At 35.6% G+C, this 25132-nt stretch overlaps 3 protein-coding genes across 4 annotated transcripts; all 3 read right to left on the reverse strand.

Moving 5' to 3' along the window:
- Nucleotides 1-1391: 1391 nt before the first annotated feature.
- Nucleotides 1392-5462, reverse strand: LOC113781016 (probable xyloglucan endotransglucosylase/hydrolase protein 30). The gene is made up of 4 exons (XM_027326840.1): nt 5246-5462; nt 5011-5111; nt 4292-4500; nt 1392-2069 (listed from the first exon to the last, which is right to left on the reverse strand). Exons 1-4 carry the CDS (start codon nt 5460-5462, stop codon nt 1511-1513), a joined length of 1086 nt encoding a protein of 361 aa, XP_027182641.1. The 3' UTR covers nt 1392-1510.
- Nucleotides 5463-9725: 4263 nt separating this feature from the next.
- On the reverse strand, nt 9726-13619 carry LOC113781015 (UV-B-induced protein At3g17800, chloroplastic). Its single transcript, XM_027326839.1, has 3 exons — nt 13315-13619; nt 11770-12047; nt 9726-10804 (listed from the first exon to the last, which is right to left on the reverse strand). Exons 1-3 carry the CDS (start codon nt 13438-13440, stop codon nt 9991-9993), a joined length of 1218 nt encoding a protein of 405 aa, XP_027182640.1. The 5' UTR covers nt 13441-13619; the 3' UTR covers nt 9726-9990.
- A 1585-nt stretch (nt 13620-15204) lies between these two features.
- Nucleotides 15205-23408, reverse strand: LOC113779716 (bZIP transcription factor 16). 2 transcript variants are annotated; one of them, XM_027325413.1, is made up of 13 exons: nt 23030-23408; nt 22381-22493; nt 22198-22242; nt 22033-22107; nt 21650-21739; nt 21499-21558; nt 21238-21407; nt 19491-19545; nt 17681-17717; nt 17309-17592; nt 16434-16511; nt 16215-16340; nt 15205-15670 (listed from the first exon to the last, which is right to left on the reverse strand). In XM_027325413.1, exons 2-13 carry the CDS (start codon nt 22450-22452, stop codon nt 15554-15556), a joined length of 1209 nt encoding a protein of 402 aa, XP_027181214.1. In that variant the 5' UTR covers nt 22453-22493; nt 23030-23408; the 3' UTR covers nt 15205-15553. The 2 variants fall into 2 exon arrangements, with proteins under 2 accessions (XP_027181214.1, XP_027181213.1); XM_027325412.1 differs by having other exon boundaries at nt 22198-22248; nt 23030-23402.
- Nucleotides 23409-25132: the final 1724 nt, after the last annotated feature.

Raw genomic sequence — 25132 nt, forward strand, 5'->3', positions numbered from 1 at the left:
ATGTCCTAAATGTTAATTTGTCAAACTCTTTTGTAGACCAAAATGATAGGGACAAATTAAACCTCAAGGAAAGCCACATTGTATTGCTTCTTGAAGACATTTATCTTCCTCCCCCCTCCCCCCCTTTTTTCTCTTTTGGGTAAAAAACTGAGAACCTTAAACACAGCTGAAGCCATTTCTCTTGATCCAACATACAAATATGTCACAAATTTGTGTTCTGACATATGGTAGTAGCAGTTCCTTTTCCATTCCCCCCTACGCTATGAACTGACATTTCACATACCACATCGCAGGAGCACAATGGGCTACTACCATATCCACCTTTTGTTAAGCCAATCTAGTTAGGATTTTAGCAGAAGATTTTAACTTAGTCACAAGCCTGTTTGCATTGTCCTTTCTTTTTTTTTTTTTTATATTGGAAGAAATATACTACTGAATCATATTTTTTACTTATAGAAACTACAAAAGATCTTGATGTTGTCATTTCAAAAGGCTTAATTCTAAGTTACACAAATTCGAGAGAGACTCAGTGAATGTTATAACCACCAGGAACTAATATTTCTGCTAGTGTAAATCTTGGGAGAAATTAATTCATTATAAAACCAAGGCTTTCATTTAGTTAAATGAATTTCCTGGTCTTAGAGTATCTCAACATCAGCCTCTGGCCTTCCATAGGACCGCAAAAGGGAAAAAGAAAAAGAAAAAAAAGAATACCCCTACATCATTTTATATCCAAATGTAAAGAATGATGAGATGACTACAATACCTAACAGGAAAAAAGAAAAGAAAACAAATGACTATGATCTATTCTTGGGGATAAAACATTTTTAAAAAAAAGCAGAAAAAGTCAAAAACAGTGCATTCTGAAACCTGAAATAAAATGGACGAGAGTTACTGGGAATTGTCCTGGTATAATTTCATTGAGCCATGCCCTAGAAGTATGTGTTGGCTTTCATATCTCTCTGGCCTCTTGGGATAGGCCAATAATCTCTTCTTCCTTCATCAATGTTAGAGTAAACTCGTACGAAAATGAGGCCTAGTTGATAATCCCTCAATTGTTTGAAGGGGAAAATTTTTTTATCAGTCTTGGGCATGCAGATTATGTGTAAGGATAAATCTTTTCTATGCATGTTGTGATTAGTGACTGAAATCTGGTTCCTAGAGCTAAGAGTCTAACCGCTCAACCTGAACTGAAAATGGAGTTGATGCTCAAAACATTTAATAGTCCCACTATCAGCATATTTTTGGGCCTTGCAGAGTTTTGCTAGTTATCTGGATAATGGATTTTGTCAAAAAAAAAGAACAAGAAGAAGCTATATTCCCTATATTATGAACCAAAATGTTAACTACAAAACCAAATCCCTTAATTAAGTTAATTTATATCGTGTTGAATTTATACGGGTACATAAATATACAATTTTCCACATCATGAATATTAACAAAACCACATGGCTCAAATTCTCAAACCAACATGGTATTGTAACATCTCACATATTGTACACTACACAAATCACATAGCAGCAGCAGCAGCCACCCCCTTGCCAGAACCTGAGGCAGCCGGATTCCTGCTCCTCCGTCTTGAGCTCCGGCCACGGCGGATCCTCTTCTGGCTGCCACCAAACCTCATCTTTTCACGGAGTCTTCCGGTGTCCCTGAACCTCTCCTTCTCAGTTGGAACTATGACACATTCTGGTGGGGGAACTTTGTACCTTAAGTTATCGTAACAGTAAGAATAATACATGTATCTTTCTCGAAACCATTTCATTGCCTTCCGACCCTCGGGCTTAATCGTTGCATATTCTTGAGCAATGAGTCTAGCAATTCTATCAGTGCAATTGGTGGATGAGATTTGCTCAATGGGATCAACTCTACAGCCTTCAAGAACAAGGTCTTTGAATTCAGCAGCAAACGGTTCATATTCGTAGTTTACTTTTGCTTTGCCACCATTTGTAGCCCATGAGGAGGCATCCCAGATTGTGGCATATAGGGACATTGGCTTGGATGGATAATCTCCCCCCAAGTCCGGATGGTGTATAACTTCCCTTATCGGTATATCATCAACGTAAAATCTGAACAATTTACAAAGAAAATGTTAAAAACTTGAGTATCTAGACAAGATAAGTAACATTTACAAACATATTTTCATGTTAGAATCCTGTGTTTGAATTCCAAAGACTCAGTGGAACTATGACTAGAGTTGCCTGATTCATTTAATAATGTAAAAAATGTAAATATAGATCGTTGAAATGATTCATTCAGCCATCTATCTAAGTAATCTCTAGCAATTTCATGTTTCTAATAGCTATTGTTTCCTTTCCCTCATTCATCTCATGCTCTACCAATCTTATTTTTTTGTTGCATGAAGGACAAGAAATCAGAAAGTAACATCCCAAGGGAAGCCAAGGAAATGAAGGACAGCAAATGAAAGAAGAGTCATGTGTATCTACTTTGTTTGGATAAGGACATGACACAAAAAGTGAGAGAAATACTAATACTATCTTCTTTGGAAAGGGAAGGAAAAGGAAAAAATGGAGAAAATGACTGGGTAATTACAACGGTAGTCTATTGGATAACTCCAGTAATCTTGATTCCTTCCGTTTATGTGCACTTTTACACAAAAGTTGGATATTCAAGTTAGAAAAATGTGCACTATATATTACTCACTCTTTTGTCAGTTTGCCTTAATTTCTTTTTTTTTAATTATATACACTATAATCACAACGAACCTAATCCCTCGTATCCCTCTGCTAATATCATCCTATGAAAACAAAAACTTAATAATTGGTAAAGGGAAATGCTCAAGAAACTAATGCACAAGAATAGCAACCAAAGGCACTAAAATCAAGCAGTCCATTAACTAAGCTCATATGACATGTGCTTTTGTCTTTTTGGTTCCTACTTCCGCTTAAAGTTGATCATTTTAGGTCCTCTTCAAGCAACTTTTCTTTCTTCAGTGATGGTCTCTCAACCGTCTCGGGTTGAAGAAAAGAAAGTTTTCAGATCCGATGAACTCACAAAATACTGCCAAATTTTTTGCCAGAAATTTGGTTCTGAAGCAATCTACAAAAAACGGCACAGAAATTGAGGAAAGCGATAAATCTATGCTGTACTATTTCATCAACTTATGAAAATCAAAGCTCGTACAGTTCTGGGGACAATACCTGATTTAGAAAAGTTGGGGCAACTATCCCTTTCAATCTTTTACGGCCTACATTATTTTCGTTACAAGTATATGATTATTCACAGCCTTCCCTGCACGCTTTCTATTCTTCTTTACAGCCAAGAAGTACACTTGATTTCCTTTACAGGTGGTCCTCTATCATCTGGTCTCCATACAAAACCAAATTTTCTTTCTTAAACTAGGGATTTTACATTGAACTACAATTCAAGAGTTTTTTTACTAATCATTTCTTTCCATACATTTCTTCAGAACAAATGGAGAAGCAAAGGTGTAATAAATCTATAACTGTGACGACTACCTAACAATTTGCGGAAGCATTTTGAGGGCGTACCTAATCCACATAGCACTAGAACTAGGACAAGTTATGGGCGCACTGTAATAAAGCTAAATACTCTAGTGTTTTAATTTATTTGTTCATATTGACAGATTTTAAAATTTAGTTTAAATTTGGCTTATTTGTTTTTCAAGCCAAATTGAGTTGAGCTCAAGTCGATCTTGAGCAACTTCAATATTTTACATAAATTTCAATTTTCTCCTAATCAAAGCCAATGAATTTTTATCTAGTCAAACTCGATTGAGCACCTATATAAATATATTTTCCCCCGAGTACGAAGTAGTTTAGTTCGATTGTGAGTTCTATCTAGAACATCTCAAATATGAAAAAAAATATTTAGGACAAAATTTTGCTCAACATTATTCAACCATAGATCTCCAAATGTGACATCTTTAATAATTATGTCTAACAAATGTAGCGAGATTGCAAAATAAGTAAACAAGACCAAAATAATTTCAAAGTTTAGAATTTCATTCAGTTTTTGGGCGATCATGCATTTGCTGGCAGATTGAAACACTTGTCTTTAGGCTTTAAGGTTCATGATAGATACGTAATAAAGCTTCTTATCTTATCTTTTTTTTTTTTGAGTTAATTAATCTTCTTGTCTTTTCTCTCTTTCTCTCTCTCTTTTGTGTTAGGCCAGAAAAAATGAGTGCAAAACTCAGGCAAAGCATACCATGTTAAGATTTCATGTGTACTAAAAAATTTACTAGAAAAAGAAGGAGAATGACATAATGATGAAAATTAAAGCTAATAATATGACTTATGATGCTTACATGATGTTTTTGGGGGACCAAAAAATGCTGTACTGATGAGACTCCTTGCTTGGATCAAACCACAATCTGTACCTCTCTTCCCTCCCACGGGATACGCTTCCACCGCCATACATATTGGTTTGAAACCTCCATGGCCGGTCATTAACATTGCCCAGAAACTCGAAATCCAATTCGTCGTGGTTCTTCTCCCATGTGTCGATGTTCGATGTCTATGCAAACAAACAGGGAGAATCAACCTTCCACGGAATTTGATCACAGAAAGGATTTAAACTCTACCAAAAAAAAATTTTGAGAACCATGAAATGAATTAGGCTGAAAATCCTCTATTACAAGAAGAATGATGTTATGATTGCAGAAATTTTCATATGCCTGCAGAGTAATATGTTTGAATTTTGGAATTAATGAAGTCTTTTTCATGATCACAAGTCATTCTTGTACCTAGTCCAGCATGGTCTAGAGCCTAAAATTATTGGGTAGGTACCTTAAACAACATCAAATTTTCAAGACAATTTGCACGTTCAGTATCAGGTAGAGCCTAGAATCATAGGCTTTGTACCATGAAAACATCAAATTATAGGGCTACAAAGAACTTTTCCTTAACATCCCCTACCACCCCAAAAACAAGAAATAAATAAATGAAAAACCATGCATAGATTTTTGCATACCAGCATGAATTATGATAAAGTGATATAAGGTAATAATATACGACTGAAACTTACGTAAAATGCAACAACAATGCCTGCTGTGTAATTCGCTGGCATCTTGATTCTGGCGCTAAAGAAACCATAATTGTAATAATCAGATGATATAATCCCAGAACCTGAATTAAAAAAAAAAACGCCATATATCATTAGTCACCTTAATAAGATGATAACACATAAATCGTTGAAAAAAAATACATTTTGACCATGCAAAAAAAAAAAGAAGAATAAAAGTAATTTTTGTTGGGGTGACCTGACAAGCGGTTGAGGAGGAGGCGGACGGTCTTGTCATCGGGTGATCGGTCGATATTAAAGTCACTGAAGAGAGGGGTATAGCCTTCATCAAATCTGATAGTGGTGCGGTTGAAAGCTGAGACAGTGGTGGTGATTGTGATGGATAATACTAGGCAGAGAGCCAAAGGGAGGAGAGAGATTCTTCTTGAAGCACAAGGATGAATATGATACTCCATATTCTCTTCTCTTTTTTTTTTTCTTTTTTTTTGGGTTTTCTGTTTTTTCCTTATTGATTTCTCTGTCTCTCTCTCTCCTCTATAATCACAATTCCTCTCTGCTTTTATTAGTTTGTGGAACTTTTATTTATACGTGTGTGTTTGTTTGTGTGGGAATGAAAACAACTTTGCTTTGAGAGTGGAGAGTGGAGAGGAAAGGAGAGAAAATATAGGGTCCCTTTGTTTTGGACTGTGCATGTACAATGTGGCCCTTTGATTACTTTTTTTGATGTATAAGGCGGCCAAAATTTTTCTACGTGATTCATGCAGCTCCCACTTTAGGAATGGAGTTCCTTATAGCAAGTGATGCCATGGCCAAAATTGTGATATTTGCAGGTTTTGAGGGTTTTACGTTATTTTATTTTACATTCACTACATTGTATTACGAAGAAGATGAAAGATCTCCAAAGCTTAATTCGCCTGATAAAATATTAATTAGCTGTCTCTGAAATTATTTATTCGACTCTCAATCCCTCCTCTTTCTCTTACTTCCTCCTTATAACACACATAATCTTTGTTAAACTAGAAAAAAAAGAAGAAGAAAAGAGCATGAAGTAAACGAATGATGAAAGAAGTACGAACTAATTCACAAGAATCTGTCTATTGAGATGTCAATATTTGTGTCGGTATAATGAGTATAATTATGACCAATAAAACGAAGCGAGGTGTGTAAATAAAGAAAGCTAACTTCATTGTTCAATCGCTACTTAAGATAAAACAGACAGCAAATTATGGTGGGTGGCAGGTGGATGAGATGTAATACTCCCAAAACTAAAGATTGAAAATCGTAGTTTTGACTCATTCACTAAAATTAGATGCATTGAAAGCAAATTGCTGCTTTAATTCATGCTTAAATGGAACTTGGTTGTATTATTATGAACCCCACAATGCTTCCAATTTGCAAAAGCTTGGGTTAGATGCTTCTATCAACATCATCGTTATTCAATTTGGACTAATCATCATCATGCAACATCAATATGAGATTTATGGTAATGTATATATATATAGACAATTGCATGTGGAGATGGAAGATTACCATGCATGGACGTTTATTAATTACATGTCCTCTTCAATCTCCCATCATTATTCAATTTGGACTAATCATCATCATGCAACATCAATTTAGGATGTGAATGTGTCCTAAATTTCTCATGTGAAACTGATTTTGGAAACTTTAGGGATTAATCTTTTATACACTGACAATATATACACCATCACCCATTAGTTACATTATAATTCATATAAATTTAAATTTGAAATACAAATTTTGCTCATGTATCAGACATTTAACGGTGATAATATATAATGTCAGTATATATAAAATTTAGTCAAACTTTAGAGCATACAAGGCTATCTTCAAACTTTAAGGATTAATCTTTTATACACTGACAATATATACACCATTACCATTAGTTACATTATAATTCATATAAATTTAAATTTAAAATACAAATTTTGCTCATGTATCATACATTTAACAGTGACAGTGCATTAAACACTATTAGTGTATATAAAATTTACTCAAACTTTAGAGCATACAAGGCTATCTTCATTTTTTTTTTTTTTTTGGTTTTGTTGTGGGGAAAAGAAATGGCATATAGGGATTTTAACTAAGAATGGCACAAACTGGAAAAATGGAAAATTTTGGCATGTGAACTGTAAAAGGGCATTTAAAGAAATTGGACAACCGATTTATATTTAACAGTAAAATTGAGGAAATTTATATTCATTCCAGGGCGAAATGCGTCCGAGAATAAAGGCGGCTTCTTCAAATTTAACGCCTCTTCCCGATTTAGGTTTGTCTCTCAGGTCTCCATATACTGAACAGATAACGAGAAATGGATTACGTGGAGCCATTTAATCTTTAGCTTCCTGATAAGTACTTGATCTTGAACATGATAGGCTTTCAAAAGACTGAAACTATGTTTGCCACTTGAGTTTTTTACCAAGTTTGTTTGCTACAAGTTTTTTAAAAACTTTAGTTACAGTAATCTCAAAAAACTTATCAAAATTTTTAAACTATACACTTCAAAATATTCGAAAAAAAACACGCTTCAAAAATTTTTTAAAAAACTTCTACAGGAAGTTATAGTAAAGTTTTAGACAAACACTCAAAAAACTCACTTGCCAAACGGAGCCTACCTCAGAAAGACCTTTTTCTTTTTTTTCAAAGAAACACAAGAACCAAATCTTTTTCTTTGTTCTGTTGAGCAAACCAATCTAGCCTATCATCCTATGGGCTAATTAATAATTTCTCGAGTCACTCCATTCAGAATCTGAGTCTTCTATAGTTGTACGTTTTTAACAATTCAAATCGACTCAAGCATACTTGATAATCAAATTCAGCACTTAAATTTAATGAGTTCAGATTTTAACATAATGTAACGCATTTGATAATAAAAAAATAAAATATCTTAATTAATTAAGTGACATTTAATTTCTAGACAAAACTTACTCCAAACAATAAGTGATAGTATATTCACTTATCATTTACTACAAAATATGATCAAAAATTAAGATTTTAATACGTAATAACTCAGTAACTTAATAGATTCATATTTTATATTTTATATTTTAAATTTCATTTTTATCACATGCACCCTCAATTTGAGACATGGGATCAGTCGACCTCGGACTGATTTTGACTGTTGATTTAAATTTTGTTAGAAATTGAAATCAACCACAGAGAACCCGCATCACTCACTTTACATTTCTGTGCATTGGGCTTGACTTCATAAATAAAATTCTGTCATGATAATTCTCAAGATTCAGAAACTTAACTCTTTCTTAGCATAGAGGACTTTCAGAATTTTTCTTGAGCACATGATATTAGAATTCTTTCTTCTTTTTTTTTTTTTAATCTTTAGTAGTTCATACTTCATACATATTCACATTGGTATTCAATAATAAACTTGCTTTGACCCGGAAAAAAAAAGCAAAAAAAAAAAAAAAAGGATAAGGCATTTTCCTTTCTGCAAACCAGATGAACTGAAATGAAACTTTCTTATAACTGAAACAGAAGCTCAAGTATCTGAGCAACTTCCATGGAGTGAACACTTCATCCTATTGTGAAAACCTCAAAACATTTTTAAGGTAGCAAGTTTCTAAGTTGAATACAGCTAATAATTTGATTAAAACATTTCAAGCAATTCCATGTAGAACTTGTCACACAAGGTCGCAAAGTTCTGCATGGAATTAAGTTCCAGAAATGGCCTAAGTACTGTTTAGCAAGACAACGTTCAGTCCTAACACAGACAAAACTGGGCATCACAGCTGTTTAGTAAGATTTGTCATAAACTGAACCAGCCTTGAAAGTTTCAGGGTTTCTAGTACAGATGCAAAAAGATCTACTGATGTGACACCATCAAAACCTTATAATCAAAGTACCAAAAACACCACTCCTGTGCTTATGTCATTTGTCCAACCAAGAGATACGGTTTTTTTCTGCATATGGTTTTTTCTGCACGACGAAACCTTACTCATTTTTGGCCAATTAGTCCATGTGGTTGAATGATGCCACTATCCGAAATGATGGGAGGGAGGAAATGTTCAACTTAGGCATGATGAGATCCAATGGATGTCTCCCATAATGGCTTTATGAAGTCAGTCTACTTCTTCATGGCTTCAACAGAAACTGGAAAATGTTTATGGTATCTGGTGTCCAGAGCAAGTGAACAATAATGCATGTACATTCATGATGCACCAACTCTTGGGACCATGGCAGAGATTAATCTTCGTCTTGCATTATTTGGAACTCATACTGAGAAAAGCGAAGCAAATTTTTGTGGGCATTTGACAAACGAAAATTCTCAGTAGATGGACTAAAAGAAAACAACAAAACAAAGGAAACAGATGTAAACAATTCAGATTACATCATGGAAATAGCTTTGTTCCCATTCAAAAGGCTCATGCTCTTATAGAATCTTAAATAAGCTTTGGTCCCATTCGAAAAGCTCATGCTCTAATAGAATCTTACCTGCAGGTTGCCCTGCTTGATATGTTGAAGTGATGATTAGTCCTTATTTCAGCATCTCACCTTGAAATCATGTCAAGAATAGACTGCTCGGTTTAGGAAAACGTATCACCATTTCCATCCTCAATATTCTTTAATCTTTAATCATTAAATTGTACTGACTAAGCCTTGAAAATGGTTCAGGCGGGATTGAACTTTTTAGAATCTACTTATCTCATTATTGTAGGCTATCCTGGAAACACCAGCTTGTGGAGTTCTGAACCATTTGGTCCGCATTACATTTTATTCATCAGCCAATTCTTGAGACAATTAAGCTCCAAGAATAGAGATAATGTACACCAGACAAAAGCTTAGAAGCTTGGGCAATTCACAAGGACTTAGATGAACACATGTTATTTTAGGTTGGTAAAGATATACTGGTTTTTCTCATAAAAGTCGGGTACTCACAAGGCTACAACTACAACCATAAAAATATACAACTATCCTTGAGCAAAAAGAGCAAAACTAATAGTACCTTTATATCTTAAAGAAATGGTACTTAGATTCAGCATAGCCTTCAGCATCCCATAAAAATGACCCGAATGCAACTGCCTCCAGTACCAGCATTGTCAATCCAGAGAATGTCAACGAGGTAACTTCATCCCTGGATGCATCAAGGGAACCATCTTCAGCAATCCTAATATCGGGCCTTCCAAATAATGCCTGTGTTTGCTTTTCAATTAAAGAAACTGCTTCGTTGGACCTAATAGTTGCATATCTCTGAAGTGTTTCTGCATCCAAATACATCACATAGGATCTCAACCTATATGATTTACCATCACCACCTAAATCCATTGGTTCACCATCATCAGCATCGTCAGGAGGGATCTGTATCAATGACTCTGGGGCCCATAGTTGCTTTCCCGGTGTTGGCCCTCGGAAAAACGGCTGGCCCTTGTTTGGCTTTTCAGGGAGGGTGTTCATTGATCTCTCAAGTTGATACCTCTCATCAACTCTTCTGAGAAAATAACCATACATGATAGAAGCAGCATAAAGCTTTCCAAGTTTAATTTTGCTAATCTGCACAATTGTGTCTAAGGGACCTACTACCCTCTCTCCTAATACAAGAGATAGGTGACTAAGTATCATTTCAAATGCTTCAGGAGAGTGCACAGATTCCAGCTTCTGTTCTTGGTTTGGCCAAAAGCCCACCCTTCCAGCAGGATCAGAAGTAGAAGTTATTTTTGGTATCATGGAAATTTTATTGTCTACAAATTTGTGAACAACCAGGCAGTAGATTATGTCCTCCACAGCCTTCCGCCTTTCTTTATCCTTTACTTCAGCTATTCTCCTGGAATTTAGCATGCACATATGTCAAAATTGTAAAGCTTCCACTGGATATACATATCAGCAGCATAAATGTAGATAATGACTGTAACTGCCCCATGAATATTGATGCAATAATCAAGTTTAAACAAAAGTTAGGGGCAAATAAGTATATGCAGAAGAACAAGAAGATGAATTTTGAATTAAATAGACTTAGATGCTAAGCAAAAAGAAATATCCATCACACAAACATCATCAGTTTCTATTGGATACAAATTGTGCGACCTACTCTTTCAAGAAAACAACAGTCCAAGCTCAATACCAGATCTCTTAACAGTTTAGTCCAAGCACTCATTTACATGTGATCTGTTGATGCTTAATTCCAATTCCCATGTTAACAATTCAGTTATAAATGGCAGATCTTTTCTAATCTTTAGTAGAATTGGCTAAAATTGATAGGACAAGATCTTGTAACAGAAGCCATATGCTCCCATTGTTATTTGACAGTTTATTCGTATGGATAACACTTATCAGACAAAAGAGATAGGTTGCTCCGTAATAAAGGTCCTTTATAACTTCATTCCATTATTATCGCTGTGCTTGATTTGGTTGGCAGGCCTGCATGACTTCCATCATAGCCTGGCCAAATCTTACCATTCCAAAATTTCTAACCTTGAGAATGGTTATGCAAACTCCTGCTTTAATTCCCCGTCAGATTACTAAGAAGAGCTCAACAGCAAAGAATCTTTAACGGTTACTTTCCATTTTCAGTTCTTCCCATATAAAACCAATTACACAGTGGAAGAAGCTACCATATCCAGCTATTACAAGTGGATCAACTAAAGTCACGTGATCCATGTAAACATTGCTAATTCAGCTTCAATCAAGTTGGTTGACTTCATTGGCTACATTTTCAAACTAAAAACGTACATGAATTAGAAACCATGTAAAAATTAGCAACATGAATATTAAGATGGTCAGATAGCTTACTTATATAGGAGGAGATCTTGGGATGATGGTGGATTTTTCTCGTTTTCTGCATCTCTCTCGCTCTGAAGATTTTCAAGTTGTTGATCAATAGCTGCAGGGAGTAGATGTGGGTGGTTTTGTAATATTTGGGCCAAAAACTGACCAACTGGGGACTCAAGTTGTACAGGAGCAATTGGAACCAAATCACCAGAAAAACTTTCAGATGCCCTTACAGCAAAGCTTCCTTTTCTTTGGTCTGACCCAATTCCTAGTGCCCGAAAAGAATATGGAGGACAGCCCTGTGACAAAGAATTCATTACATCTGAAAGTTTTGCAGACTTGAATGTAGATGTTAGAGAACAGATATAAATGCAAAACTCCACCTTGCTAAGTGCTGTAACAAAAATCATCCAGATAATACATGTAAACCGCTTGTTGCAGTTAGTATCCATGGCAAATAAAAGTAGAAAAGCTTCTCTAATACCTATCACGGTATGGCTAATATCTTTAACTTCCAGGGTCCCAATTGTTTTCTGTTAGAGAACAAGAAACTCAGCTTCATTCTATTCAATTCTTCCATTAGGAGGACCAAAGTAGCTTAGCCGAATATAGAATAAGAAAGCTCCAGAAAACATAAGCTCACATCTATTACAACCAAACATTCTATGGTGCTCACAAAGGTGAGCTGAGTTAGACTGCTGACTGCTGCAATATAAGAGGTAACAACTTCCAACACACCTAGCCCTTATCTAAAAATGACAGAATTCGGGTGCATATGTTGGACCTTTTTATAGGGAGGAACTGGAGCAAACCTAGTTTGCCGTTTCCACATTATGCTCATTTGAGACAATTGCTAGCCAATTCAAACTGCAGTCAAGTTGTACTGTCAATGGTCTTAAGTTCAACAACAATATAGAAAACATTAGCATAGAGAAATCTGTTATCCTCTACTACTGAAACTCAAAAACATATCTGCCACGAGCATGATATCTATGCACTAGTATAATCAAACAAATCTCACATCAATCTTTGGGAGATATAAAAATTTAAAGAATTGGTTATAAAATCCACACAAAATCAAACTCGAAGTTTATCGTCATCTAAAAGATTACAGCAACATAAAGTACCTGATTCTCAGTTTGGATATAAAACAAGCAAAATTGTTATGAAAGTCAATATTTTTTTATTTATCCCATTATGAAGATGCAGTCAAATTCCTCCTATTTTGTTAAAAAAAAAAAAAGATGAATTTTTCTTTCTTGATTAAACAAAAAAGAGTAAATTTTTAATACAGTGTTAGTATAAAAATTTTAATTGAGGGTCATAAATGCACATAATCCGTATTTATATAAGCTTATTCCTTCAAACCAATTACCCTAAGGCACCTACTTATTACACCTAAACTATAAAGAATTCCCATCTTTAATAGAGATTCAGAAACTTTAACAGAACTTTCCCCAAATTAAACTAACTGCAATAAGCTCCTCAGGTGGACTCAATAACAATTTAGGCAATTCAATGATGGTATGAAAATACGGGAAAATAGAAGTGTAAAAAAAAAATTACTTTGGGTATACTAAGGGACAGTGAAGACTTATGTGAGTCGGAGAACGGGTGGAGATGCTTGGAATTGTAGCCACCGCTGGTCGGAAGAACCACCGATACGTCGGTAAATACGCCAGAGATTTGCATATTTACTCTGGAATTTCCCGCCGGAATTATTTTCGCCGTCTCTTTGCAATTTTTGGGTAAATATTTTGGTGTTCAGATTTTAAGGAGGAGGAGAGACTAGAAGAGTTTTTATGAGTAGAAAGAAAAAGTGTTGGAAAGATTTTTCTTCTGTTAACAGACATAGCAGAAGAGGGGGCGAAAAAAAAAAAAGGAGATTTTTGCCCTTTCTTGTTTATGCTGTCCAACTTTTTATATTTAAGGCTTTTTATTCTTTTATTCTTTAATTTATTGGAAAAAAAACTTTAAAAGCTCTTCTCTATCACCCACCCAAACTAGTGATTTTTAAAGAAAAACTTAATAAATACTATTAAATTTAACAATCTTTTTTAGTACCTAAAAGAAAAGGAAAAAAATTATAATTCGTTTAAATTAATTATTTTTTAAAATTTTTTATTATAACAATGTATATAAAAAAATTTTATTATAAATATTTTTTAAATTATATGAATGAGACATTTTTTAAATTATTTATATTTATATATTATTATAATATTATTTTTTTAAAAATTATTTTTAAAAAAAATGATCAATCCAAAGTCCAATCAACCCGTATTTCAAGATTTATTAGTATTTGACCATTCTAATCTCTTCCTTATCTGTGGGCTGGTGGAAAACCTAGAGAGAAAATTTGTGTATACTAATTTATATATACGTGGTTGGTGATATTGGGCAGAGGAAGTGCAAATCTATTTCTGACACAGCAATTTTGCTCAGAGTGCCTAAACTACCCTCACAAAAACTAAGAGAACTACTATTTTACCATCCTTTCTTTCACCTCTCATCAGAAGTCGTCGCGCTTCCTTTACCAACTTCTGAACTTCATCACCTCTTCCCACGCTTTCTATTGAGATTCCTCCGTCACCATCTCCGATCAAAGGGCTTCTATAACTGTCAGTTTTAATTACACGGTATTACGTAGACACTAACACACAATAAATATAAACATATTGTAGAAGCCTGAAGTATTAGTGATTTTCTTTTCTTCCTTTCTTTCTTCTTTTCACTGTAGTAATTTTCTTTTCTTTCTTTCTTTTTGTTTTGGATAAAAAATTTCAGCAGTCACTAAACTATTAATCAAATCAAATTTTGACCATCAAACAACTTTTTATCATAAGTTGACCACTATACTAACCAATCAGTACACCCGTGATCGTTATGTCAACTAAAGCTCTTAAACTATGCCACGTATTCTGCTTATTTCATAGATTAATACCATTAATCTATGCAATGATTACGGATTACTCATTAGTTAGTTTAGTGACCAACTTCTGACGAAAAATTGTTTAATAACCAAAACTTGATCCGACCAGCTGTTGAAGTTTTTTGTCCTTCCTCTTTTTTTTTTGGTGGGTTAAAATTGTACGAGCTCAACGATCCTGAGACTGCTGCGTTCTTTAGCTTCTCAGGTTAACCATCAAAACTGAGAGCACCGGCAAACAATTTAGCTGATTATCATATCCCCGGCACTGCTAATCCAGTAAGTCTGATGAGAATTACAGACAAAAATGCCAGTACAACTGGAATGAATAGTTGGCCATTCATTGAAGACGACTTTGATTGATTAGTCGGTCTGAATCCAATCACACTTACGTCCACGGTTCAACTAAACATCCAACTTGGGTTTTGTGGTTGCAGCAAACGAGTTGTACAGGTTAACAAAGCTCCAAGAAATGGATAGGAAAACAAATGGCCATAAAAAAAAAAAAAAAACAACGAGAGAAGAGATCATGTACAAAAGCAAAAGCCCAGAATTTTAATATAAAGGCAATCTCATATCCCATACATTATGCTTATTCGTCGATCCATCAACCATAATTAGTACATACGGATCTTAGATAAATGGGGATACTACCTCTTGTCACAGAACAAGGGTGCAACACGGATCACCCGCTCGCTCTACATGATGCCATCAATGGGAATCTCAGACCATAAAAGATTGGTCGACCCAAGATATGATGGGGAGGGTATTAGACAAAATACTACAAAGGTCAGCTCCAACGAATTTTAAACTACATACTATGCCCTACTAAGTTGTTAGGTTAAGCCCCTAGAAATCATTTTGCAGCTAAAATCTTCATTGCCCTCTTTGCAGAGGTTCTGCTTGCCCAGAATGTTGGGCATCATTGCCCGCATGCTGCTCATTCCTACTAGATCTTGGATCGTCTGGCCCAGGGACTTCACCGAGTCTCTCCTGCAAGAGTTCAGAAACCTTTTATTATTTAATACAATAACTCCAGAAAGAAAGCAAATGCCGAACCATTAGTTCCAAAAGTTCGCAATAAATAAAGCTACAGCGTTGACAGTTACACAAATCTGAACATAACCCTCACCCCCTTGACTCATCATATTGATTACAAGTTCATTAAAGGTGAAAGTACTAATTCCTTGCGGAAATGTTTTAAGCTCCTTATCATTCTTACCACCGAGCTTCCAAAAATGCCTTGACCAGAGAACTATGCTCCACATGGATACATTTCTAACACTTTCAAGAAAAAATTATCTTCATAGAGAGAAGATCACGATCATTATCCGCATAAAAGCCGTAGCCATCCAAAAATCCCACTTCCTCGCAACCCAAAATAATTACACGAGCTCCACAAAGAAGAGAAGGAAAAAGGAAATTTCCTTAAAAAATTCAAAGCTAGGTTAAAAAGGGAGAGAGAACCACTGCATGCATGTCCCAATGGCAACTTCACGCTAACCATGTATTTGTTACACAAAGTACAAGAAAATACCTTCAGAGATGCATTTTGAGCCAGGAGTTGATCATACTCGCTCCTGATACGATTCACTTCTGCTCTAAGAGAGGCATTTTCTTCTTTCAAAGCTTCAGCTCGCTGGGCTAGTTCATCACATTCCGCCTATCAATGTACATAGGAACAAAACCACGGATAACAAGTTTAAGCAAGTACCAAACTAAACATTTTTGAATAAGAAGAGAATGTACTTCTCACCTGCTTGCGCAACCTGGAACGACGAGCAGATTCTCTGTTAGACTGCTTTCTTCTCTGCCTTTTGAGCTCCCTTTCATCCTGACCCAAGGAGGGAAAAGAAGCGGATGAAACACGGGCATAAGAAACTTTTGTGCTTTTACACAAAGTTATAGTTAGCAAATAAATAATCTCACAATAAGCAAGAATATAGCAAACATTGCACAATCAAATAACTTGCAAGAATTCCAAAAGTGGATCCAGACACAAACAGCTACAGGAGACAGAATTCAACATTTATTTTGGCATCTTTGTCCTCATACCACCACCAGTAACAACCTCCCTATCATAGAGAAGAGCAAAACCTGACCACATTTACAATGAATACTATTTTAACAAGCTATTACCTTTGGAGAAGTATTAAAAACAAAGCACATAATTAGAGTCTACTGAGCAATATTCTTTCTTCCTATCATTTATTCTACTGATGGGTTCAGCTTCTATGTCTTTTCTTCTGTCCCCAGAATCATTCAAACACCCATCTAAAGCCCCAGTTTGTGAATGCAACTTACAACTTCCATTCTGCTTCACCTACTAGCACTGAGAGCAATCTCATAGCATTTAGTCTTTTCTCTTGTAAAACCAAAACACTTTGAACTTGTACAGTTAAATGGCCACCGTAAAACCATAAACTTCACTGCCAGACAAAAGATAGAAATGAGTAAGACTTCATTTTAAAACCCAAGGGAAGATCTCGAAAAACATAACAAATTACCACATTCAAGGTCAACACTGTACTTGAGAACCAAACACATACACTGCCCATAGCACAGAAAGAAAAAACAGAGAAAGGACAACAATTTAAGAAACTAAGAATCATTTAGACGAACAAAAGATACCTGTATCCAAAGCTGTGATTGAACGCCATCCCTCCCACCAGTGACCATTCCCCCTGCAACTGGTGCAGTGGGCACCTTCCCACGCATTGCAGGAACAGTAGGTGAAGCAGCAGATCCCCAGTAGTCCATTCCAATATTCAAATTAGTGGCGGGACCAGAAAGACCTCCAGGAGCCCCAGGTGCCGAAATTGGCACCATAGGCACAGAGTTCACCATAGAATGAGGTGTGTTGGGTCCACCATTCTGTGAACCATGAGCAGCACTTCCATTCTGGGATGTCTCGGCTGTATTGAAGGCATAATAACTTTTACAATCAACAAAATGGGTTCCAAGATACTGTCTGCACATCCAGAAACATTCCAAGAATCATACCTGAATCTTGCCTCTGTCCTGACTTCATTTGTGACTCCTACAGAAAATAAACATAAAAATGAGAACAGAATACGAGCAAATCATCAGAATGCATTTCTTCTCAACTTCCTCACAAGCAAATAATCATAGCAGCAATCCAAGTGTGTGAGCACAAAATATCTTCCTATAAAGTGTCATTCAACACACAGCAAACATGATTGTAAACAATAAGAATGTTTGTAAGGTCTGTAGAGAGAGAGGTCAAGTACCACAACGACAAGGTATAACTCTTTTGAGCCTCAGGGAGTGCTGCTAAATTTTCTATTTTTTCTACAGATGGTACATCTTCACTACCAGCTATTTTGCACCAAAAGTATCATGATGATTCTATGCACATAAACAAGACACCATTGTCCATGTAATGGTTGGATAAAGTACCTCAGAAGTCAGAAGCATAATTTGATTGAGGCTTGACACAAACATAATAATAACATAACTTGAGACAGGAAGTGGCTTAGGGCACTGAAGCCCTGGCACATGTCAACACCTCATATATGGTACAAATAAATAAACTGGAGCCACAATTAATTTGACCTCAGAGAGAACATATTTGACAGAAAACATAGTACTGAAAAAATTGCAATTCAAATAGCACAAATCCATAAACCAGAGCCACAATTAATTAGATCTCAGAGAGAAAACATATCTGAAGAAAAGCATGGTACTCACAGAAACTGCATTTCAAATGAACTAACTTTAATTAATAACTACCAACCTCAGTTGGCAATTCTTCAATGAACATGTCTTATATAAAACAAATAATTGTTTCAACTACCCGTTACCAATCACTTCACAAGTTCCAACTACCCATTACCAAAATAACAATAGAACTGAAACATTATAAAAAGCATTCAAGCTAATAGTAGTAGACCTGAAACATTTTTTCTTGTTTTCTTGACCTCTAATTCTGTGTTATATTCTAACTTGGTCAATTATAAATGCTTTTTCCCATCAGTTCTAGGTTGACTGTCCTTCAAATGTGTCTCTAGTCAAATCCAAAATGAGTTCATACTACAAAAAACAATCTAGCAACTGCTAAAAATTTCAACAGCATCTCAATGCAGATACTATATTCAAAAGAAAGTTCTTGTGGTTATCAACAAGCAAGATAGCTTCCATTCATATTATGGCATCTATCCACCACTAATTAAGCACAGCTACCAACTAATATTTTGATATACCAAAGCAATCTACTTATTTAAGAATTAACTCATTCATATGAATTGAATTGTTAACGAACTGACAAGAGAATGAAGTTCATCCGCTACAGGATGCACTCAACCATCAATAAACTTGAGTATTTTTGGGGTACCTACTTGACATATGTTTCAAACGGTTGATCAGAACCTAGCAGGTAAAGATTCCAGATAGCAGATGAGATCATAGTCAACAAGTATTAAATTTGAAGTTCATTCACTTGACAAACGAACTCCATCAACCATAACTACCAACACCATCAAAATGTAGTTCCATGGAAAATTAGGAAAGAAGAGGAAGAGGTTAAAATATTTATGATACCGTATAAATGAAAAACCTTTTGACTCAATATATATCAAAAGTGTCCCAATAAAGGAGGAAAAGGAAACCATCAATCATATCACCTGCAGGACAAGTATGATACTCCCAGGGCATATAGAAATTAGGGTCCAAGGTCATAAGATCACTAGATTTCATCTCAAGTATGAAAGGGAAGGTCGAAATACCATATGAGCAAAAAAAAAATCTGTTAAGAGCTATAATACAAAACAATTTTAAAGTAATTGACACCTACATTTTGAGAATTGGCATCACTTCCTTCACTTGAACCATCACTTGCACTCTCGCCACTGCAAATCCAAAAAGATTGTCAGTTAAAAATAGGAAGACGATAACAGAAAATTTATGCATAGTTACCAGATTTGCACAATAAACCCCACTAAAGAGCAACAACCTTGGGTTACAAATAGATTTTAGTCATGTCAAAACAGGGTCAATAGTCAATGCAGGCCAATTTGGTTAAAGGTTACCTCGATAGGTGTGGAATCAGTAGTAATGTAAACATCAATGGGATGCTCATTTGCCACTTCTATGTATTGTAAACCAAGATGATAGATCCATTCTTGATTAAAACATATCATTTCCTTCTCAATTCCCAATTTATTCAAAGAAATAAAAGATAAACGAAAATTAAATTGAGAACAAAAGACAACTACTGTCCTCTCAACCTCTCTGAAGCCCACCTTCAAAAACTCCTAAGCCCATCTGCCTTCCACTAAACCTCCCAGAAAAAGTACACCACGTATTCAAGCCACACACAAGGAAGATGAACAGAGATAGGATCTTTTCATTTTAATTTTAAGCTTCATAGCCTTGCAAATATCTTGCGTCTATCAAAGAGCAACAAAAGTAGTGTAAAAGAAGAAAGTGTAAGACCAGTCAATAAACAAGAGGAACGGGGAAGGGAAGAAGAGAACTTAGGTTGTGCACCTAAGCATAAGAGGATTTCTTTCCTAGAATTTCTTCATGGATGGCAGGTATTTATAAGAAGCTTATACATGTATTTATAGTGCAATACTCAAGCAACACAGGTAGCCTTATTTAACACACTGGTGGGAAAGGTGGTCCGCTAAAGCTGCTGCAATGGTGGCTGATCATTGGACTTCCACCAAAGCCTGTCCCTTGAACTACCACTCATGGCTGTCCCTGGAACATCTACTTATGCCTTACCCTTAATCAGGTTTGCCCTTAAACTTCCACCTAAGGTAGTTGAACTTGGTTGCTACAATGGTGTCATTATTAAACAACAGCAAGCTAACTACTTTTGGAACCAAGGCTGCTATAAACAAGCGGATGTACTTTGTGCACACAAATTAGAAGACAACATATATCAAAAGTCATATAGTAATTCCAGAATACAGGAAGCAGTGTTTCAAGGGTGGACAGGTCAGTAACATGTAAGAAGTTGCCCTTGGGAGGGGAACAATAGCGGAAAACAGCTGCTAATACCCATAGGCTTAGAAGCAAAAAAGGAGGACTCCTGCCGAGGAGGTAAAATCTTGTCAAATCCCAGCTTCGTTGCTTCAACTATTTTGACAGCTTTCCTGGCATGCGTCGAATAATGTAGCCATTTGCAGCTTTGGCCAGGTTTGACTGGAGTAAGGGAGAAAATTCCTTCTCTTTTCTCTATTTTCAATTCTTCATTTTGTTACTTTATCCATTTTCTGGTCAAGATTTCCATTGTTATTTCTTATGTAATTTAGGATATTATTGCCATTAAAAAAAGTTTAATACCATCTCACATCTATCAAGTTGAGAGGGGTAATAGTTGTTCCTTTGAAACTGCAGGGTATACTGGTAGTTTGGCCTAAACACAAGATAAGCAGATGTAGTTATGCCTATTACTTAGTAATGCAGTGTTTCTTTCCTTCTCTATTTTCAATTGTTGAAGCCATTTTATGACATTGCAATCCTACATAGCACCCTAGTCAAGGTAGTTTCCTATAAACATAAATAAAAGAACAGGCATGCAATATCCGTACCTTTTAGAGTAAGCACCATTGGCCGATGCTCCAGCAGTTTTACCAGGTTCATTGTTCCTCCCAGTAATCATGTTCAGACTTCCAAGGCTTCCCTTAGATCTTTTAATAGGAAGCTTTTCTTTCCCTTCAGATGGCTTACCATCCACCTCCATGTTTCCAGGAGTGTTACCCTTAGGAAGACAATTTCAAGTGTGATCATTAGATTGTTTTTTGACCAGAATATAAGTCCTTGAAGAAAGATGACTAGTCAAGGCAACTTACAGAAGCTTCTGCCACACCATTCGGGGAAGCCATTGCAAATGGACTGAATGGATAAGATCCCTAATTAAGTTTAGAAGAAAGATTTATGACTTTTAGAGGCATCACAAGAATCAAAAAAAGATTTGACTAAACAAAAATAATCATAAGATACCGGAGGAATGGATGGATGAGCATATATGCCACCAGGGGGATACATTGCTACATATGGATGAGGTGGAGTACCATAGGGTGGCATAAGATGCTGCAAAATATTGGGGGCAATAGTTAATAGCAGTTGCAGCTATCACACAGAAAGAAAAATTCTTCTAGTAAAAATAGAAGTTCCATTTAACTTCTGTCACCAATGACAAGAATTGGGACAATTCCCCAACCTAATCTAGTGCTTTCTTTGATTTCATTAACATATACTCTCTCACTTCAAACAAAGTGCAAAAAGTAGTTAAAAAAAGTGACAAACAAGACAAGCAGTCCCCTTTCTGTACATGTAGTGAAATTAGGATCTAACAGAATCAGACAACAAAGAAAATTTTGTACCTGAACTCCCCACATATAGGGATGCGCTTGGGGACTTGATGCCAAGAAACCATGCGGAGGCATAGGTGAATATGCCTGCATTGAAAAACCCATACACTATCAAATAGAAGAAAAAATTGAAGGCAAGCAAGGAGACTGTTGATGAATATTTCCACAAACGTGCACCTGAAAGCCAGACCAGTCTGGAGTTCCAGTACTTGGAGCAGATGGCTGCTCCTGAAAGTACCCCAAAAAAATAACAAAAAGCATAGTAAAAAAAATTAAAAAGCCATCACCAGAAGAATGCACAAATAATTCAAAAGAAAAAGTGAGCTTGGGTGAAATTAGAAACTGAAAACATAATTTCACCTGAGGAGGAGTCTTTGACTCCTTTGCTTCCTTTGCCTCCTTAGAGGACTTGTCCATCTCACTACTGCCCATGGCTCAACTGCACCACCTTCTTACAAACGCCTCAAACCATTCTGCAACTTGTACCAGTGGCCCCGTAATTATCGAGAAGAAACCAATAATCTAACTGTTCCAACACTTTGTATTGAAAGCAGCTCAAAAACATTTCCAATCTGTAGCAATTATAATTAATTCTTTTTTATTTCAAATAACCCTAGATCAAAGTTGTTGAATAATCACCCAACTATTCGTCCAGCCAACCCCAAATACTGGAATTAAATTCAGCTTACATATATGCATAAGCTGAATGTATCTCAGCACACACTTGTCTATCATGTCATAAAAAAAATCTAAAAATTGGAAACTACACCCAAAGAAAGATGATTATCCATTAAACAAATAGCAACTAAACTTACCATGAAATTCTATCAAATACACCAAATTAAAACAAAGTAATTCATCGCCACACCCTTTCCGCCAAAAAAGTACACAAATTCAACCAAAAGGAGAATAAAAATTCTCAAACCCTACAGCTTCTTAGCATCATCAATTATTTAAACAACAGGACTACACAACAATTTAAAAAGCTAAAAATTGAAACTTCAATTACCGCAGAAGGAAACAGACTGAGCGAACTCGGAGGCTTGACTCAACGAGTCAACTTAGAGCCTTCAAAGCTCCAAAATTCACTGCTTTCTCTAGTAAAAACACAATTCAATAATACAAAGCCGACCAATCCTTAACTAAAAGTTCGCAGAAATTGAGAAGATTTCGGGAGAGGAGACAGAAAGGTAGGGTTTTGGTCGGAGTTTGACAGATCGTCGGCTCCGGCGGTCCGCTCTTGCGATGATTTGCGCAGAGAGAGAAGGAGAGACGAGAAGAGGAGAATAGAGATGGTGGTGCTCTTCAATTTGGGAGGATGATGATGATTGGTCAGTTGATTGAGTCGTGGATTGATTTTAACGGCTGAGATTTGCATGTGCAGGGAGCGACATGTAGGGTAGTTGCTCTTAAGTTTGGGAGGATGATGATGATTGGTCAGTTGATGATTTTAACGGCTGAGATTTGCATGTGCAGGGAGTGACATGTAGGGTAGTTGCACTTGTGTGTTTTCTCAATTATGGTTTATGCGTCGTGTAATAGCTAATGGGAGGCCCAGTTTCACGAATGAATTTTTCAGATGTTTGTCTAAAACTCTGTAAAACTTTTTTTTTTTTCTTTTTGTTTTCCTTTTTTTTCTTTTTTTTTTTCTTTTTAATTCTTTGTTTCTTCTTTTCTTTTTTCTCCTTTTTCTTCTTTCTCACCCCGCCACTGGTCTTACTCCTTTCCTACTGCCGCTGCCGGACAATGGCAACAGCAGGAGAGGTAGAAGAGAAAGCAAAAAAACAAAAAAAATGTAGCCAGTGTTGGCCGGCGGCGAAGGTGGTGGTGGGTTGAGGTGAGAGGAGAAAGAAAAAGAAATAAAAAAAAGGAAAATTTTTTTGCATATTTTTGTCTATTTTGAGATCTATATTTTAAAAATTTTAAGGACTTTTTTATGTTATCGTAGGTAAAGTTGTTAAAAAATTTGTAATAGAAAAATTTGGAAAAAAACTTGTTGTCGAACAGGCCAGAGTTGTGAGTGTAAACAAGTTAGTGTTACAAACGAATTAAATCAAATCAAATTTTGGCCTAATCGAACTAAGTTTCGACTCAATTTTATCATGTTCAAACTCAACGAACTTTCAACATAAAATTTGACCTTAAGATCGATCTCAAATTCAAACTCGAGCTTAACTATCGGGGTCAAATTCGAGCCTAATCGAGTTTAAAAAATAAAAAATAATCCTTTTATATTTTAAAAATGAATAAAATAGTCATTTTTCCTTAATAAATAATAAAATAATAGGAATATATATGTACTTTCACTATTAAAATAAAAAATTACACACACACGCATGCTCAAGCGCACACACACATATATATTGTATGTATGTATTTGAGTCGGCTCATGAGTTAATATGTTGAGTTCGATAACTTAATCAACTTGAACTCGACGTTGATCGAATTTGGATCAAGTTTGACCGAGTTCAAGTCAAACTTTGACCAAACCGGCTTACGAGCGCTCATGAGAACTTAATTCGTTTACAATCCTAATAACTCAATATTGATTGAATTCGAGTCGTACTTTGATTGAACAAACTTACGAGTGCTCATTAAACGATTTGATTCATTTACAACCCTAATAGTAACCACGCATATTCATACCTATGTGAATAGGAGGATTTGATTAATTTGTTGAAAGGGTTAAAAAAGGAAAAGAAAACGAAAGTCTCTTTTTTATGGCCTTTTAATATGGAAAAAAGGAATACAGCACTTGGATTCTTTAAACATTTAACTGAAACAAGACATATAATTGAGAACATTTTTGGAAGGTAATATTGATGTTTGTGTTGTCCTTAAAATAGCCCGCTTTGATTGCTATTTTTTGGAGGTTTTTGTAGAAAAATGTACTATATCAATGTGACATATGTAACGTAAAAAAGTGATTGAAAAATATGTTCACGAAAGATATAAAGATTTTTTGAGAAAAATGGCTTTCCAATTAAATACTCTAAAATGAAATAACATTTTATACACTGACAGTGTAGTCATTTTTAACATTACTAGTTATCGTTGTACACCACATGCATGATTTGAATTTCAAATTTGAATTCATGTTATATAGTATGAT

This window comes from Coffea eugenioides, chromosome 8 (assembly GCF_003713205.1).
Source record: "Coffea eugenioides isolate CCC68of chromosome 8, Ceug_1.0, whole genome shotgun sequence".
Taxonomy (NCBI): Eukaryota; Viridiplantae; Streptophyta; class Magnoliopsida; order Gentianales; family Rubiaceae; genus Coffea; species Coffea eugenioides.